Here is an 18189-nt window from a genome sequence, read left to right as displayed (position 1 = left end):
ATAAGATTGTCATCCATTGTGCTCCACCACCGTCCAATCAGACAATGTATTGTCCAATGGAGGGATGGGGGAGGAAAAGCAATCATTTCCCTTATCTAATTCAATAGAATAATAAAAAAAAAACTAAGAGAAAAAGAAAGAAGCAATTAATTTGGAGGTCCTTTACCCGCTATGTGTTAACTAATAAATGTCTAATTTTTTTTTCAAATACTTTTTTATATTATAAACATTCAAGTTTAGAACATTAAAAATTTTCCGCCAAGGAATCATAAGCTAAGAGATTGTTTCCTTATTGCTTCTAACTTCTTTTCCCTAACTCATTTTTCCTCCAAGCAATCTGGCCCTAATGTTGCTCTATGACAATGAACCAAACATCTTTTCTTAGCAAGTTCAAGTCTTTTCCTGTAATACTAAACAATTGTAGAATAGCCATCATTGATCATCCCACACTACCATCATTTTTATTTGCACGCTCAAACCGTGCTTTCCAGTCTTCTGGAGAATTTTTTATATCCACGTAGAAGTGGCCTTTTAACTTGCCCCTTCATGGCTTCACTCTTCTATAAATGCGAGCCTGAAGACAGTGAGTGTATCAGCTAAGTCAGATACACACCAAGTAGCTGTCCCAAAGAATATGGCCATGGGAAGAGGCAGTTGCTATGCAGCCCTACTACTATCCTTACTGTTAATTTTGTGTTCACCCAAGCACTCTTTTGCTGCCACTCATGTTGTTGGAGAATCACAGGGCTGGGGTTTCTCATTGTCCTATGACAATTGGGCGAAGAGCAAGAGCTTTGCCACTGGAGATACTCTTGGTATCTTCTATCTCTCTCTTTCACTATACTGATCAGGCCAAGTGTCCCTAAAACATCCAAGAGATCGGTAGTGTTGCTAGTATGTTATTGTTTGAGAATTCTTCACTAAGCCAGCTTAAGGTATAAATAAAGTGCACATGCCCACATAAAAGTGTACCTAAAACATCTAGAATTTGGTAGTGTTCCTACATGTTATTGTTGAAAGAATTTATCATTAAGCCAGCAAAGTCATCCCTCTCTCTGTTATATATAAATATTATGCACATGTCTATATAAAAGTGTTCCTAAGACACACAGAGATTGGAAGTGTTCCTTATATGCTAGTGTTCAAGAGTTCATCACTAAGCCAGCAAGGTATATCCCTCTCGCAATTTCATTATATATTGAGCACTACGCACATATACAACAACTAAGCACTAGGTAGGTTGGCTATATGGATTCTTCTATATCACTGGGCTCTATCCCCTATTATATCATCATTTATATTTAAATAAATTTTATCTTATTTTATTATAGTTAACCAAGTCGTTTTTAGTCTTCCCCTTCCTCGTTTGATAAGCACTAGGCACATTTCTATATCAAAATTTTCCTACAACATCTAGAGTTTGGTAATGTTCCTAGTATGTTATTGTTCAAGAACTCATTGCTTGGAGCCTGCCTAGGAAGTTAGTAGAAGGCTCTTTTGGTTTTAATTCTAATGATGGAATTTTCCAAATTGGCAGTTTTCAACTACCAAGCTGGTCAGCATAATGTGGTGCCAGTGAGTGTGGCAGGTTACAGGAGCTGCAAGGCATCAGGAAAGGCAACTGCCACGGGCAATGACAAGTTCTCTCTCAAGAAAGGGTATAACTATTTCATCTGCAGCCTCCCAGGTCACTGTGAAGCAGGCATGAAACTCCAAGTGGTTGCCAACTAAATGCCAAATCCTATGTCTATAGTCAACAATGACTCAACTACATATAGTAATAGCTAGCAATGGCCAACGGTTGCTCAGAGAAACAGTCACTCTGTTTGCTAGCTTAAATAATGACTGCAGTTCCTCCAAATGTAATGTTTCTAATTAATCTTCAAATGAAAGTTTCGATATCTAAATGATTGTCTTATAATTTTAAGGTGATCCTAAAATAACCAAGAAGCTAATGAGCTTTTTGCTTAAAATTAACATGCATCTAAAAATGACAGAACTGAATGAGCAACAGATGATTTAATAACTGTCATCAAAGTTCCCAGTTGGTCTATTTAACAAATTGCACAACAAAAACAAATAACTTTTCATTAACAATTTTTAATATAAAAATATATTGCAGACAAATAGAATGATGGGAGAAGTGTGTCATAGCATTGGCCTAAGAGGAATGGGGCATTCACGTGTGGGGTTGATCCTCATGCCTACTTTTATAAATCAGAGAGCTCAATGATAATAAGTCAGGATGGCTACTATATTGTGATTGTTAATTTCCCCAAGTGAGATAAAATAGTATAACTTAAGGACTGAATGAGAACTGATACAGAAGAAGAATAATTTCATCAAACTATAGTATTGTCTACAGATGCTACACTCAAGAGACTTTTAACAAGAATGCTGTATAGTTAATGTTGGCATGCCTTCCAAGGTTAACTTTCCTAGTTAATTCCCCATTAAGTCATCAACTGCTAATGGAATGATTAGCATCAAGTCAATCCTAGTTTAAGAGGCAAAACTGAAACTTGGATGACTTAAGCTAGAACCAGTAGGAAACTAATAAGGGCAGCCATGGAAAAAAAACAGAAAAAAGAAAACCCGAAAACATAGCTTTCTATTGCAAAAAACAGTAATTCCCATTTTGATACTTAAGTTGGCAGAGAAATTCCATAAAGGTTTGGATGGTGGAAATTTCTGCAGGAGATAAGTCAACTTTAACAGACTTGTCAAGTTGATATTCCAAATTAAACAAATCCAATGAAGTGTTACCTTGTATCTTCTGGACTCTCGACTTGGATCAAAAAAAAAGGGGTTGGGACTGTAGAAGAGCAAAGACCATAACAAACTAGGTATACAACTCTAAATATAACTGTTAGCAGACATTTCTACAGGACAATCATAGAGTAATTCTGGTGCATACATATCTAATCACAATAAATACCTCCAGGAAGCAGGACGGTCTCTTGATATGACAAGAATTCTTGATCCAGAATAATCAAAAGTAGGGCAAAAGTACGAATCGACAGGGCAGATTGTTTCCTTCGCATAAACTACATTCCCATGATCAGAGCAAAAGGCTTGAGATTTTTCATTCCGCAAAGCATCAAAGACAAAAAGTCCCATCTCACCGATGCCCATCACATTGTTGGCATTTCCCCATATTTGAGTTAATGAGGAATGGAGAAACATAGAATTGAATCCTGGTAGTTGATATGATGTGATAAGCTTTCCTTTGCGCAAAGAGTAATGTTGCACTTGTGATTGTGGACAACCTTTATTGCACAATCTTTGTCCAGTGCTTCCAACATATATGGAGTCCCCACGAGAAAAGACTGAATATCCTATGCCTCCATGGTTAGATACTTTCATACCAACACCAAATGGAATGCGAAAATCAAGCACATTAATACTCTCTTGACAGCAGAAGACACCATCATTACCCTCCACCTCACATGAACTCACTCTGCAGTTATTCAAAATTATCACAACAACAATGAGCCGTCAATGGAAATAAACAGAGACAATAAATATCAATCATGAATTCTGAAAAGGACAGAACTTAGCAGGATCTTTTACAAAAGATACAATGCACACCATTTAGTAAGTACTATGATAGGCAATTTTAGGTATGAAGAGATATAACAAAAAACAATAAAAATTTAAGAGAGTTACAGATCTCTTTAAGCTTATGCATCTATCTCAGTCTTACAAAACACTTACACAAGACCATGTGATAAAATATGTTTTCCATTTCAAATGAATGTTCAAAAGAAGAGAAAATTACCTTCGCCGAACACCAACACTGATTTCAGAATCAGTGTTGTTTACATGAAGGGAGTATATCTTTTTCCCAGCACAGGAAACAGACAATAAAGGATGTGGGTTAACAGCATTAACATCCCAAAGACTGATGGCTTCAGTTCCTGCTATGATAACCTTTCTTTTACTTCGCCATTGTAGAGGGCTTGAGTAGTCCATCCCAATCACAGGACTACTAGTCTCCCACTTCATTACTAAGTCCCCATCGCGAATATCATAGGCACTGGCAAATTTTTGCCCACTACCAGCGGAGATTAAGAGTGGACCACAAGGTTTGCACCACCACTGTTGTGGTCCAACAATCACCCCACATGAATTACTCTGCCTTAAGCCCGTATTACTTGTTGAACCAGGAGTCATCCTAGAGGAGATTTGTGATGGATTATTGTCTGTCAGCTCTCCAATACAAAATGCTTTAACATCTCGTGTGTAATAATCCCATGAACAAAATCCAGATTCTGAAGCATTCCCAGATGATGCTGCGACCACATATTTTCCTGGCAATCCATCTGCACCTGGCGCAAGGATTAACCAACAATCGCCCCACAAATTATCTGACACTCCTGATGGTGGTTTGTATTCAGCCTTGAACTGAGACATGGAAATGACAAGTAAATTAGTGGATACATAAATACTAAGGATCATCTCAGAAGCAACCAGGTGGCTCACCCAGTGCTCCACCGACTGCATTCAGGAACAAAGAGACACACAGAAAAGATAAATTTAAGCATTAAGGAGATCTATAGGCATTAAAAGTTCAACCTTTTACCTCGTAGTTAACTATGTCATAGTACGAACAGGATCCATCATGGTGAGCAAGAAGAACACCTCCTTCAGAAACAAACCATCCACAAGTCGAGGGCTTTTGTCCTATCTCACATAACAGTTCTTTTTGATGTTCCTCAGTTTGTTCATGCAACATAGCTGAAGGTTTTTTCTCTGTGCTATCAAATTCCTCCAGTTTTTCATCTGATGTGAGTTCAATTTCCCCCTTGGAAAGTTCACTAACCATCTTCTTTGAAACATGTTCAGCTGATGATGAGCTTTTGTCAGACCCAGATGCTTGTAATGACACATCCTTAGATGCTAAATCCACTGTGCGCTGACAAGGCTCATCTTGCACTAAATCATTATGACCTCCCAAAATGCCAGATGTTTTCCTGTTTTGTAGTAACCTATGACGAGGCAAATTTTTTGCTTCTACCAAATCATAATTCAATTCTTTAACAGAATCAATTGGTCCGTTTGTTTGTTCAGTGTCACCTGATATCTCATCATTTTTTCCCAGGCCATTAGCTTGGACAACCTCAGTGAAACCCAATTGAGTTGTGGTATTACCAAATACATCAGCAACGACTTTCTCAATTCCACATATTTGGCTCTGGATGTCTGACAGAATTAGCTTCACATCATTTGGTTTGTTGCTATCCAAGATTCCCTTAGTCCACGAGATTTCAGATGTTATTTTTTGAACTTTCTCTTCCAACACTGACAGCTTCTCATGCAGCTGACTGGGGCACTTAGAAACAACATGAACACCTTTAACACCATCATTTACCTTCTTGAAGACAGTAATATCAGCCTCAACTTTTGTGACTGAATCAACACACGCCTTCTCAGGAGTGTCCTTAATCTTAACGTCAAATCCATCCTCTTTTGAAGTCCCCAATTGCAAAATTATACAATCTTTCTTTATGTCATTCGATGGAACATGTGTGGCAAATTCATTAATTTGGTCCGAAGGTTTTGGATTAGATGCTCCATACCATGCATCCATCAATCCATTTTGATCGGGGAGACCCTTTGTCGCTTCTCTACCAATAAATTTTAAATTTGAGGCCAGAAAGACTTTATTTATACAAGTTTCTATTGGCACACTTTCGTTCGAACTTCTTGGTTTCTTTGATGGCAATAGAGCTTCATTTGTCTGTTTTTCGGAGTTAGAAAATCTTTTCGCATTAGGACCACCATCATCTACTGCCATTGGCTCCAATGCAACCATTTCTTTGCCCAAGCGTACCTCTGATTCTTCACTGCGCCCGATCCTGAGACTTACTATCTCTGTGATCAAACCCAAAGAACTGATATCTTTCTTCACCTCCTGCAAGCCTACGACCCATTTATGTCTACGGTTCTGAAGTCGCGAGACGCTAATCCTATCCTTAAAACCCTGATCATAAAGCCCCTTCCCTGGCGGAAACCTGTCGGAAACCCTAATCCCGCCAACGCTACTACGACCTCCGGCTTCTTCTTCTTCCAGATCCTTCCCCAGCACTCTTTCCAGTTCCTCGGACGTGGAAACCCTATGTAGCAATCGGCCTCCGCGGAGGTCAGAAACCAGATCGGAGGCCTTACCGCCAGCCAAAGACGAGGTGGAGCAGCGCACCCCAGCGAAGGATTCCGGAATCCACTCGCTCTCGCGACGTACAGAAGGGTTCTTGCCAGCGGCGACGTGGATCTTCCGGGGGTCAGAGGCGGAGCGTCCGTACTTGGGGGTGAACTGGACGGCGACCTCTCCGCACGGCTCCGGCGCCGTGATCTTCGTCCCGCCTCCACCTCCTCTCTCCTTGAGCCGCGTCGACATCTGGATTCCGGTGACCGCGATGCGGATTCGGCAGTCGCCCGCCCGCTCGCTCGCTCGCTCTCTTCCAGTGCGGAGACTGCGATTTGAACTAAACGGGCAGAAGGTGATGGTTTCAAGCCCATTTATGAAACGAATTGAGCTCCGGCCCAAATCGCTTCGTTCCTTTCCTTTTTCCCATTTTCTTTAATTTATTTATATTCGATATTCATAATTTTTAAATATAAAGAAATTAAAGAAAATGGGCAAAGGAATTCATTGCGTTGTTGACGTGGCTAAAGCGTAAAGGCTAATAAAAGAAATAAAAGAAGAAAAACTAAATCGACTTTATGGCGTGGCAGTGCGATTTGTGAGTCATCACACACATGCATTGCTTGGTCTACCGTGTTCGTTCAACTAACTCACTGCTCGAGTGGTTAACACTGTTAATTTTACTAAATAAATAATGATATTATTTTGTATAAAGTAATTCCAAGCAAAGCCTTAAAAAATTATTTTATAAATTAAATGTACATTTGATTTCGACTACTTTTTTTTTACGATAAATGAGTCTAGTTTTGTAGTATCAAATGATATCTAAAATGAATTATATTGTGAAAATAATTATTCTAAGTTTCATTTGATTTTTTTATGAGATTGATGTGATTCGTTTAGATATTATCAAACTCTCAATTTAAATTTATTTAATTATTTAAAATTCTTATATTTTAAATTTTTTAATTTATTATTAAGATTGATAATTATTATAAATTTATTTATTTTTTTTATTTTTTAGTACGTTGATAAAAATTTTATTCATTAATATGATTCATAAACGTATTATTCATAAATATTAATAAATTGAATAATATATATGTGTTCATATTTATTTATTTAGTTTAATAAATTATTTAAACTTATTTATTAAAATGGTATTGTATATATTGAACAAACATAAATAAATTTTTATTAAATTAACACATATTCACAAATATTTGATACATTTACAATCTACATTCAACTAGTGGTAGACGATCTTTCTTCTTTAATTTATCACATCGATAAATCTGAAAGCATCCAAAATGTCTTGAAGGCGGACGACTTTTCTCCCTGATTTGTCTATTAAGTAAATCTGAAAACATAAATATCTCTCAACACGACAGTCCAACTGTCCTAATAGTTTGTAAGGTATCTTATATGAGAAATCGAACCCTAAATGCTTGAGTAAATCTATTGTATTTTTTATAATTATATTGTATTCAGATCATAATTTTTTTTTTATTTTTTATAATTTAGACATATAATTCTTTTAAACAGACAAAATATAATTTTAAAACGCCTGTGACTCCGCGTCTAATAATTAATATTTTAAAAAATTTCATTTTATTAAAGAAAAATATCACACCGTTTAATTGAAAATCTGAAAATTTTAGGAAACTCTTGGTTATTATACCAGGAATAACATGTGGGCCCTCAGCCTACAATTTTAGGGTTGCTTAAAGTATTATTTCTTTTGAGAACTTCGGAAAGTATTTTATTTATTTATTTATTTATTTTGTTTCTTAATCTTGAGTATGACTTCGAGGCTAAGCTTGCTCCGCCGCAACACACGGCGAGCTGACCGTGCCATGCGGCCCCTATAAATAGCCCGGCGCTCCGTTTCTATCCGTTGAAGATCGAGAAGAAAGCGACGTTGTTTATCGAGCGTGCGTCTCTGCGAGATGACAGGGGAACCCGGACTCGAGGTGCTTCCCGAGGGCTGCATCGCCCACGCCATCTCCCTCACGTCGCCCCGCGACGCCTGCTGCTCCTCCGCCGTCTCCACCGTCTTCCAGTCCGCCGCCGCTTCCGACGCCGTCTGGAACAGCTTCCTCCCCTCCGATCTGGAGTCCATCCTCGCCAGAGCCGACCGTCCGGTCGGCTTTTCCTCCAAGAGGGAGCTCTTCTTCCGGCTGTGTGACAAGCCGATCCTCCTCGACGGCGGCAAGATGGTTAGTTAATTAAAGCTATTTGATAGGGTTATGGTTCCCTATTTTCGATTCCTCACTCTGGATTACTTTTTGAGGTTTGAAAATTAGCTGATTTTGTGAATTGGGAGACTTTGCTGATTAGGGATTCGAGGGGGGAAAATGGGGGGAATTTTGAGGGAAGCGCATCACTTCTGTTTATTTGATGTCTGTTATGTTGCGTTGTGCAGATTTTCTCACTGGATAGATCCAGCGGAGCCAAGTGCTTCATGCTTTCTGCTAGAGAGCTAGCCATTACGTGGGCAGATTCGGACCCCTACTGGAGATGGGTTCCGGAACCTGATTCCAGGCATGTAGTAACAAATGTTCTTCTTTTCTTCTTCTCTTTTGTTTAGTCATTCAATGCTTCTTATTCTTAAGTATAATCATTAACTTTTTACAAAGTTTCATTGTTCTTTCTCTTGAGATGAGCCATCTTTTGGATCATGCTTGCTCCTTCTGCTTGTTTTTCTATTAAAATGACCAACATTTTTTTATCATGCCTTTTCTTCTTGTCATGGCCAATCCTTTTTGTCTAATTCCATAGCGGATAGTGGCAACAAGTCTCATAATACATGGGGTACATAGATAGGATTTATAATGTCAAAGTGAATCGATCAACCCATTTATCTCAAATGCTCGAACTTTTATGAAGAGATTAATCTTTGTATTTATACTCCCCTTCATGTGTTATGTGTAGATGGATGCACTTCGCATGACAAGCCCAAATCAAGCGCACAAATTAACCAGCAATTACTTTGCATCATACTTGTTTTTCATGTCACAAAACATGGATTATATAGAGATCAAATGTATTCTGATGTTACAGTTGATGGACTAGCCTCTTACCTCAAAAGCTTAAACTTTTAGAAAAAGACAATCTTTGTATTTATACGCTTAATACTCCCCTTTAATGTTTGGGTGGGCACGCTTCATTTGGCAAGAGCAAACTGAACATGAGCTAATGAGATAATGTTATTTAAACCCAAACTCTAATCCCATGATAAAGTTGATGCTATTTACTTGCTTTAGAAGCTCTAGCTATTCATCCTTGGTATACAAATACTCTTGTGTTTTAGCTACTTTATTGTGCAGGATATACCATTGTTGCTTGTTTAGTCTATGTATCAGGCATGTATAGTCTATGTACTGAGAGATATGGACATCACAATTTGTTCTGCTTTTACCTGTTCAACTCATGTTTTAAATTGAATTGAACTTTGCAAGGTGCTACGAGTTACTGAACAATTAAATGTGCAAAACTATCTCTAGGTTCTCAGAGGTTGCTGAACTCCTAAGCGTATGTTGGTTGGAGATTCGCGGGCACTTCAAAAGCAAAATGCTTTCTTCCAAAACAACATATGCTGTCTATCTCATCTTCAAGCTATCTGATCGTGCTGATGGTCTGGGCCATCCACTCCAAGAGGCATCAGTAGAACTTGGAACAAAGTCCTCTGCTAGCGTGGTCTGCTTGCAGCCCAGCGACATGTCTGCACATATGCACGCTCGGAGGAGCAGGGTGTGGTTCAGGCGTGGTTTGCGCTGGAGACGACGAGTACTGACGGTCCATGAGAGTCAAGAAGCAGATGAGGAAGCCAAGGAAGCCGCTGGCCGTGTTCCGCAGTCGAGGGATGATGGATGGATGGAAATCGAGCTGGGTGAGTTCTACAACAATGGGGAAGAGGACGAGGAGGTGGCTATAAGTTTGCTGGAAGTGAAAGGAGGTCACTGGAAGATTGGCCTGATCATTGAGGGAATTGAGATGAGGCCTAAAAAGTAATGCAAATGTCCAAGTCTCCTAACTTTGTTCTCTGAAGAGTGATCCAAACAAAAGTTTGTATTCTGGTACTGTGCTACCGTTCACTCTTGCCCCTTCCTTTTAGCATCCATTGGAGCAGTAAATTCAACTGCAAATGTTGGTATGATAAATCTTTGTTCTTTAGGATTTTGATCAAGGCTTTGAAAGTTGCTGCTCCATATTGTGGAAGAATATGATTCTCGTTGGAGTTGTTAAGGCGTCTCATTTTGCATATTTTAAGTATTATTCTTAAAAAATATCAGAATAATGTTTTTTTTTCAACTTGATCAAATTTATTCGAATTTGATCAAAACCACCTCAACTTATAAAATAGCTTCGTCAAAACCTATTAAGAATAATTTTGTTCAAATTGCTATAATATTTAGCAGCTTTATCAAAATTAAAGTTGTTATATATTTTAATAGGTTTGATAAAAATTACTACAATCTTATTAGAATAAAAATATTTTTGAAATAAAAAATAGAATAAAACAGTATTGAAATAAAAATATTATAAATCATGATGATATTTTTACGGTTAACAGGGGCTTTGATGTAGGATTTTCCTTAAATATATAATATTGAAATCACCATTTAAGGTGTCATAGTTTTTTAAAATATCAAAACAATCAGATTTGATTAAAACTATTAAAGTAAATATTGCTTTTATTTGATCAAAATTATTTCAATTTGATTAAATTTGTTTCAATATTATTATAGTATTTTTTAAAAAAAATTGTAATAATAATAATATTGAAATAAAGATATTTTCATGATAAAATATTGATATTTTTTAAAACTAAAAAAATAAAGCGAAAAGAGTAATAAAGGACATTCTTTTGATTTTTGTTCAAATTTCTTTTTTATGTTACACTATAAATTCGGTTCATTTCAAATCGGGCGGGGGATAAATTTCCAAATTCGGTCTACTTCAAATTGGGCCGGACATGACACACAAGAAGGCCTATCGGACCGGTAGGTAGCCCGGCCCATACACGGCCGTCGACACTAAAAACCTAGAATTCCACTTCCCGCCTTTCTCTCTCTCTCTCTCCTCCAGCATCGCCCGCGGAACTTCCTGCGACATTTTTCTCGGCGACGATCGAAACCTCGGGTTTCGCATGCGTCGATTCCAGAATTTTGCCTACTCTGGCCTCTTTCCAGCCGCAATTTCTTCTATCGTTTGTAAGCTGTAACCCGTTCCACATTCTCAAAGTTTTGTTTTTTGACTTGTAATTTTTTTTTACTTCACTGGGATTTGTCCTGTCGATTCATTGTCTGGTCGAGTTTTAGATGGTTGAGTGCTCAAATTTTTGTTAATTTTGGTTTATAAAAATCTTCCTTTTGCACAAATTTCGTAATTTCTGATTTTGTTTGGCCTAGGGTTTCAGGGTTGGAGTGAGATGTTTGTTTGGTGCGAAATCGCCAATTTCTTTTTGGAAGATTGCTATTGTTGACACGCCTCTGGATCGATTAAGTTATAAAGCTCGCCGTTGGGAGGATACGGATGGAATTGGACCGCACCTGTTCCGCGGAGGAAAATATATCTGATTCGAGGAAGGAGGAGGGCGATGCGAAGGAGACGACCATGCTACTGATGCCGGCTACTAATGGAGGCATCTCAGCCATCGGCGAGTTTAGATCGAGGCGAAAAGTTCAGTGGAACGATCGCAGCAGCGGCAACAATCTGGTAGAGGTGCTGGAATTCGAACCAAGGTTGGTTGCTGATATTTTAGTCAACTCCTAAAAATTCATCCTGTAATTTGTGGCATTAGAAGCTCCTGCTTGTTCTGTTATCATCAATTAGTTAGTGTTAAACAATTAGTTGCCTGTTTTTTGAAGAGAAATTTTGATGAATTTGTTCTTCATTTGACTTTTGGGCTATTGCATTTGGCTATTCATCATGAACTGGATTTACTTGATTTCAATTTTATGTTTGTGTATTTACTGAACTCACCAAAAGAATTGTTGCAATTATCCACTATTTTGAGTGAGTAGCAAAGGATTTTGTTTCCTTTGTGCTTTTGCTGAATGCATTGCTTGGTTATCTGGTACTACTAAGAGATTCAGATTGTCTTGTATGATAACAAGAGAATTGTGTACCACTTGTTGCACATTATACTCGTTAGAAAATTAGGCAAATTACAGGTTAGAGTCAGCACCCTAATTGCACCAGTAGTTGTGAAACATCTCACTATATGCATAGCATATTCTCATGCTTTTATTGGAGATGTATCAATTGGTGGCTAAAACTATTTTGAAACCTCTCGAGTCTTGACAGTATTTCCATGCACAGTTGAATCAGGCTTAGTTGATGAATATTATTTCTTAAGATGATAATTTTGTTCAGTAATTTGGTATCTCCAGTGTCCATGTCAGATAAGATTCTAGTTTAACTGAGTGAAACTTTCTCTCCAGGCACTTCTAACATCTACCTAATCTATCCTTAAGTTTCTTTCTGCAGTACTAATTTTGGCATTGAAAACCTCATACTTCTGTTTGTGATTTCAAGTTTTTCTCCCATTACTGTTATCCACCATGCTTCTATTATATGGCTGATTGTCTTTTTGGAAAATGTCGTATTTCCATAAACTATAGTTTTGTGTCTATTTCCATCTGAAGTAAATGCATAATCCTGATGAACTGAGGACCCAACTGTGAATCATATAACAACTTGATTTTGTGCAACATGGTGAATATAAGCTATTTCAACCATTCAATGATTGAGTTGAGATGACTACCATATCTTATATATAACTAGCAGACAAAAATATAAGTTGGGTTGATTACCATGCGAAATTACTTGAAGGATGATAGTTCTATCACTGCAATCATATTATGCTCGATTAAATTAATTGTTTTGTATATATTGTTATCATAATCTGAGTTTTTGGTTGTTTATCTAATTCTCATTCCTTCTTTCCTGTTTTTCTGCAGTGATTCAAGTGACTTCGAGGATAAGTATGTTGGCTCTCATTTCTCTCAAATTATGTACACCTATTTCCAATGCATTTCACGGTAACCGATCATAAACTTTTTTTACAGCTCCATTGTCAGTTCCTTGAGTTGGGAACAGATGCTTATTCATTGCATTCATTTCTTCTGTCGCCCGCATGACTGAAGGTATTAGTCATAAATTAACACCAAAAATCCTTTCAAATTGGATCTTTTGGTTAACCTTATGCTGATTCTGTAAAACTGACATATCATTGAGATAGAAAATGATTGTGCTGATTCTGTAAAACTGACATATCATTGAGATAGAAAATGATTGTTTTCTATGGAATTATTTCCTTCTATCTTTTTCCATTTCATTTGTGTTCGAATGTGTAGAACCAACTCAGTCTCCCTTGTTTTTATGATTCATCTGAAAAATTGAATTTAGTGTTTCATGTTTATTCATCATTCATTTGACAACTGAAATTTTTTTGATAGTCCATGTTTATAAAATAATTTCTTTTCACTTTTCCTTTTTATTGGGATCTTTATATATGAGCTAAAAAAAGGCTACCTTACATATATATTTCACATATCACATTAGATAGGCAATCCTAGACACGAGCTAATGACCCTATAACTATAAAAATATGCCCGATGCAGACCCCTTCCCAGTTAATTGCCTGAAATATTCTCCTTGGTCTATCGAGTCGCTTCACCAAATAGCTTGTTGAGCCATAGCCTATCCTTTAGAGCTTTCCAATGTGGACCCCTTTCCAAATTGCACTGAAATGTTCTCCTGGTCTATCAAGTTGCTTCACCCAACAGCTCGTCAAACCATAGTGTATCCTCTAGAGCTTTCCATGTATCACATTATTTATATTTCCTGGGTTGTTGATACTCTTTATGATCTGAAATTACTCAGCATGTAGCTGTAGAAGAATTGTTTCTGGGAATCTTCATCGGTTGGAAGTCGGAGAAGTACTGTTCGTATTAACGGCCTTGTCTCGGAGGCATGGAAGGTAGGTTCTTGGGCTACCATTGGGTAAGTACTTCCCACCCTAAAAGCAAGAAACAGTAATTTACTGGAATTCTTTTACTGGTAGTCAGTTTAGAGAGTGTTTAATGTAGCTGCTGCTCACGTTACTGGTGCATTCCTTATCGAATTAAAGGGGTTTGGTTAGGTATCGAAGATACCTTCTAATGGCAGAAATAAGTGATATGGCACCCACCCTAGTGCCGAGAGTACACTACAGGGTTAGGTATTGAGGCTAACCTGCCTGAAATCTGAATGCGTGGCCTACTGCTCTGGGTATAAATAAATATGATCATGTGTTTAGTTAGATTAGCATGTGCATATGTAAATCGAGATGTTGCGTGCTCAGCATGGCCGAGTTGCATTTTGATTTATCCCTAACCCCTTGCTCAAATTGTATGTGTGCTTAACCTAGTATCGTAGCTAATGGGTCGAGTTAAGCTCGAGTTATGTTTGACATGAGGCATGACTCATTGATATCCCTCTCTCAAGCAAAGTGACAGCCGAATCACCTTCATGAACTCGGCCATGCCTTATGTCAAACACATCCCTCGAATAATGGTATGTTTCATGAACTCCCAAGAATCTCTCTTTTTGCTTAAATCTTTACTCCCAACTACTGCATTCATGCTAGTTTCTTTTATAAAAGTGACTCGACAAAAAAAGAGACACATTAGGAGTAAGGAGCAATTTGATGTTCTATTGGAAGTGTAATAATGCCCATCACAGCACCATCTTATGATGTCCTTCGACAATGGATGTCGATGGGCAGAATACACAAGCACAAAAGAAGAGAGAACCTTGGTTAGTTAGGTCAGTGAAAAAGATAATTCAGACACTAACTCTTCGACTAACTCCTCCATCAACCCCCTTCCAATCTCCTTGCTCAGTTCGCACACTTGCAGCCACCTTGTTTCATCCGAGTGCCTTCCAGCCACCTTGTCCATAACTAACCTATCTGCCACAATGCCAACATGGCCTGGCTCCTCGGGTACCCACTTATTGCATACCAAACGTTTTTGATAATCGACCAGACTTGCTCGGCCACCGTTGCATCGCTATCTCCATCTTCCCAAGGTTTGTGGCATCGTCTTCGGGTCCACGGATATGCTGCGAACAATGTAGCCTCGCCGATGTCTATTAATGAAGCATTTATGGAGTCGAACAGCAGCTTCTGGCTGGAGTGCTTCTCTTGGCATTTCTTTTTCTTGTCTTCCATGTGCTGGGACTCATACAGTAGAGATGGATTCAAAGGACTGTCAAGCGAATGCCACCCTTTGTAAACCATCCTCTTCTTGCTGTCTAGTCCAGAGGACAATAACAAGTTCTGTAGAAAGACAAATTGATCGCGCTCTTCGTCCGCCTTCACGAAATCCATAAAAGGATTCAAGGGCTTCGGCGATGCCAAGTCCAAGAAGGAGGCGCAACCTGATAAAGAACGAACGATGGATTCGATTGGTGGGGACCTAGAAACTGCTGCTTAATTAGATTGGCATTATAAGCAAATTCTGATAAGAGTATGTGCATAACTAGAAGTAGACCTAGGTATGTAGTACTTAAGTGGACATCTAACAATAGTACCTCTCGATGCCAGAGACAAACCATTGTCGACATCAAATTGTAATGCTGCTTGAGAAACTGAACTGCTGTTAGACTTATCCTGTTCTGCAAAGTTTCCAGATGTTTGAGATTTTTCAACAGGAACCTGCAAATCATCATTAAGGAGTAAAAAAGATTGATTTAGCAATCTATGATGAATTATAGATAAAACACAAGGGATTCTAATATAGTGTCCGACTGCAAAAAGGAAGAATAAATGAGGAGGGGGGGGGGGGGGGGGGGGGGGGGGGGGATTTCTTACCTCAGGAAACATTAAGATTTCAGTTGATCTGTCATATGATTCATCAGAATCACCTAGGGTTTGTTGTGTGAAAGTAACATTAAAAGATGATAAAACATCATCAATTGAGGGAACTATAGAATGGTTGTATCCTCTTGGCCTTTTGCTTCTAGATAAGAAAAAACTTGAAATCTTATCCTTCAAAGATGACCTATTATTTGGCTTGCGAGCCACTTTTCGAACAGTGGCTTTGGAGATTGAGTAACTAGACATCCCTGCATTAAGTTCACCTGCTCCATGTGTTGAAGAAATGGGGAGAGACTTCGTTCTAGACAAGTTCTTCTGGGAATTTTCTTCAGTGTATTCATCCTTGGGACTAATTTTTGACAAAAGCACAGAGAGTGCATTCAGGTCATATTCTGCATCCAAGTTAGAATGAATAAGTTCCTCATCAGTTCTTTCTTTCTTCAACTCAGGAATGACAAGCATCTCTCCTAATGTGCTTGTGGTTCTTGGCTCCTGAAAATTAGCGTTTGATGCTACCAAAGCTAGCTGCTCTGAAAGCTTTTTCTTGGTTTCTATAATAACCAATTCAGGAGAATGCGACGTTTGATCGAAGGATGAGGCTGACAGTGGACTGCCACTTCTATTGATGCCCCAAGAACACCCAGCAGCTGAAATTGCAATCTCAGAGTGGCTTGCACTTTCAACCTCATCATCCAAGTATACAATTTTTGACTTATTGAATGAGCTCTCACGACCAGTGCATCCATTTGATAAAACAGAGGACAACATGGCTTCATCTTCTTTGTTTCTACCTAGGCTTTCTCGGTCCTGCTGCCTTAAACCCTCAACTGCTTCTCTTGAACCTACTGGTTCATCAGATGAAAGACCTCCACTAGAGCTATGTAATGTTGGGAAGTTGTTGGCAAGCATAGTCTTTGTGTTGTAGGGTTTTCCAGGGCTAGGCTTCAGTAAAACTATCCTTGTTGGCTGAGATAAAGCATCAGATTTAGGCTCAGGTTTTCCCACACTTTTGTCAGAATCTGATAGTCCCAGTCTTTCCAAGGATCTGTTAGCTTTCCTGTCCATGGTATTGGAAGGTTTCAGCACAGTAATACGAGTTTTCTGAGAAGGTCGAGAAAGGCTCCATGAGTCTGATAGCTTTCCTGTCCTCCCCTCGAAGATACATTTTGTGAACATTGAGTTTGGATCTTCCAGGAATTCAAGGAACAAATCTCTGTTTGAGTTCAGAACCTTGCCATCAGTGGCCAAGTTTTTTGCTTCTACAAACTTCTGCAGGGACTGCTCTTCGAACCAAGTATCCTTTGGTGGTTGTTCTACTTCATATATATCTCTATACTCTTCTTCATGTATGAAAGATTGAATCTCACATGCCGTTGGGTTCCCGAAGAAGTCACCCTCCTGCCATTGGCACTGTCGAAGCTCTCCCGCCAAACCGTTGCTTAAATTGTTATAGTTTTGAACTTTTGCCTTGCTTGTCACTGAATTCTGCTCAGGCATATTATCAAGCCCCATTAACCTCACGACGACGCCTGGTGTGATCTTTCTAGATTCAGCATCCCCACACATTTCCTGAGAAATAAGCATATTAGTTGGTGTTCTATCCCAAATTTTATTAGCAGATCAGCTACTCCATCATTCACTGCTTATCGTGGTTTGGTACAAATTAGAATAATGTAGGAGCAGAGCAAACATTTAAGATTGCTTACTTGTTTTCCTTCTATATTCTCCACAACAGGATATATCGACCTCATTTACCTTATTAGAGCATAATCTTTACCAGCTGCAAGAAATCAATATATTGATATTAATAGGAGCTGAGTATGGAAATTACAGTTCATCCTGATCAGAAATTTCAATGTGTGAATGAAAAAAAGATAGAACAATATGTAATTATGAAAGATTGTGATAAGGATGGAACAAAAAGCAGGCATTTAAAGCATTGAACAAGAAACAAGCAAAGGATTCCGCAGCTACAACGACAGCAAGGAAAACTATTACCAAAGAAGAGATTGATGCCTTTTGTGAAGGGAAAAATACTCGAAAATTATGGGGCATAGGGATCCCTCCTGCTGGAGTTCTGGGATTAGTCTTTGATAGAAGAAAAATCATTCATAAGGACGAAGGATGATGCAAAATGAATAGAGTGAGTGGGAAAAAGAAGATACATTGA

The 18189-nt window shown here is 38.4% G+C and overlaps 3 protein-coding genes and 2 pseudogenes across 4 annotated transcripts; 3 read left to right on the top strand and 2 right to left on the bottom strand.

Moving 5' to 3' along the window:
- Positions 1-546: 546 nt before the first annotated feature.
- On the top strand, positions 547-1907 carry LOC141814082 (basic blue protein-like; annotated as a pseudogene).
- A 779-nt stretch (positions 1908-2686) lies between these two features.
- LOC141813630 (KIN14B-interacting protein At4g14310-like) lies at positions 2687-6400 on the bottom strand. The gene is made up of 3 exons (XM_074701586.1): positions 4586-6400; positions 3782-4407; positions 2687-3460 (listed from the first exon to the last, which is right to left on the bottom strand). Exons 1-3 carry the CDS (start codon positions 6398-6400, stop codon positions 2926-2928), a joined length of 2976 nt encoding a protein of 991 aa, XP_074557687.1. The 3' UTR covers positions 2687-2925.
- A 1570-nt stretch (positions 6401-7970) lies between these two features.
- LOC141813631 (putative F-box protein PP2-B12) lies at positions 7971-10330 on the top strand. Its single transcript, XM_074701587.1, has 3 exons — positions 7971-8367; positions 8574-8692; positions 9655-10330. Exons 1-3 carry the CDS (start codon positions 8098-8100, stop codon positions 10160-10162), a joined length of 897 nt encoding a protein of 298 aa, XP_074557688.1. The 5' UTR covers positions 7971-8097; the 3' UTR covers positions 10163-10330.
- Positions 10331-11248: 918 nt separating this feature from the next.
- On the top strand, positions 11249-13404 carry LOC141812842 (uncharacterized). 2 transcript variants are annotated; one of them, XM_074700800.1, is made up of 4 exons: positions 11249-11364; positions 11571-11895; positions 13117-13140; positions 13225-13404. In XM_074700800.1, the coding sequence occupies exons 2-4, from the start codon at positions 11687-11689 to the stop codon at positions 13298-13300; spliced, it is 309 nt and encodes a 102-aa protein (XP_074556901.1). In that variant the 5' UTR covers positions 11249-11364; positions 11571-11686; the 3' UTR covers positions 13301-13404. The 2 variants fall into 2 exon arrangements, with proteins under 2 accessions (XP_074556901.1, XP_074556900.1); XM_074700799.1 differs by having other exon boundaries at positions 11563-11895.
- A 1485-nt stretch (positions 13405-14889) lies between these two features.
- On the bottom strand, positions 14890-17585 carry LOC141812933 (uncharacterized; annotated as a pseudogene).
- Between the last annotated feature and the right edge of the window lie 604 nt (positions 17586-18189).

This window comes from Curcuma longa, chromosome 20 (assembly GCF_044706935.1).
Source record: "Curcuma longa cultivar G26 ecotype Majalengka, Jawa Barat chromosome 20, ITB_CL_G26_1.1, whole genome shotgun sequence".
Lineage (NCBI taxonomy): Eukaryota > Viridiplantae > Streptophyta > Magnoliopsida > Zingiberales > Zingiberaceae > Curcuma > Curcuma longa.
Note: the sequence above shows the minus strand (reverse complement) of the source record. Positions and strands in the feature narration are given on the sequence as shown.

Coding starts and splice junctions, on each gene's coding strand:
- LOC141813630 (XM_074701586.1), bottom strand. CDS start 6,400: ATGTCGACGCGGCTCAAGGAGAGAGGAGGTGGAGGCGGGACGAAGATC. Junction 4,408..4,585: donor ATGACATAGTTAACTACGAG/GTAAAAGGTTGA, acceptor TCCATGTCTCAG/TTCAAGGCTGAATACAAACC. Junction 3,461..3,781: donor AGTGTTGGTGTTCGGCGAAG/GTAATTTTCTCT, acceptor GAATAACTGCAG/AGTGAGTTCATGTGAGGTGG.
- LOC141813631 (XM_074701587.1), top strand. CDS start 8,098: ATGACAGGGGAACCCGGACTCGAGGTGCTTCCCGAGGGCTGCATCGCC. Junction 8,368..8,573: donor TCCTCGACGGCGGCAAGATG/GTTAGTTAATTA, acceptor TGCGTTGTGCAG/ATTTTCTCACTGGATAGATC. Junction 8,693..9,654: donor GTTCCGGAACCTGATTCCAG/GCATGTAGTAAC, acceptor AACTATCTCTAG/GTTCTCAGAGGTTGCTGAAC.
- LOC141812842 (XM_074700800.1), top strand. CDS start 11,687: ATGGAATTGGACCGCACCTGTTCCGCGGAGGAAAATATATCTGATTCG. Junction 11,896..13,116: donor GTGCTGGAATTCGAACCAAG/GTTGGTTGCTGA, acceptor GTTTTTCTGCAG/TGATTCAAGTGACTTCGAGG. Junction 13,141..13,224: donor TCAAGTGACTTCGAGGATAA/GTATGTTGGCTC, acceptor CTTTTTTTACAG/CTCCATTGTCAGTTCCTTGA.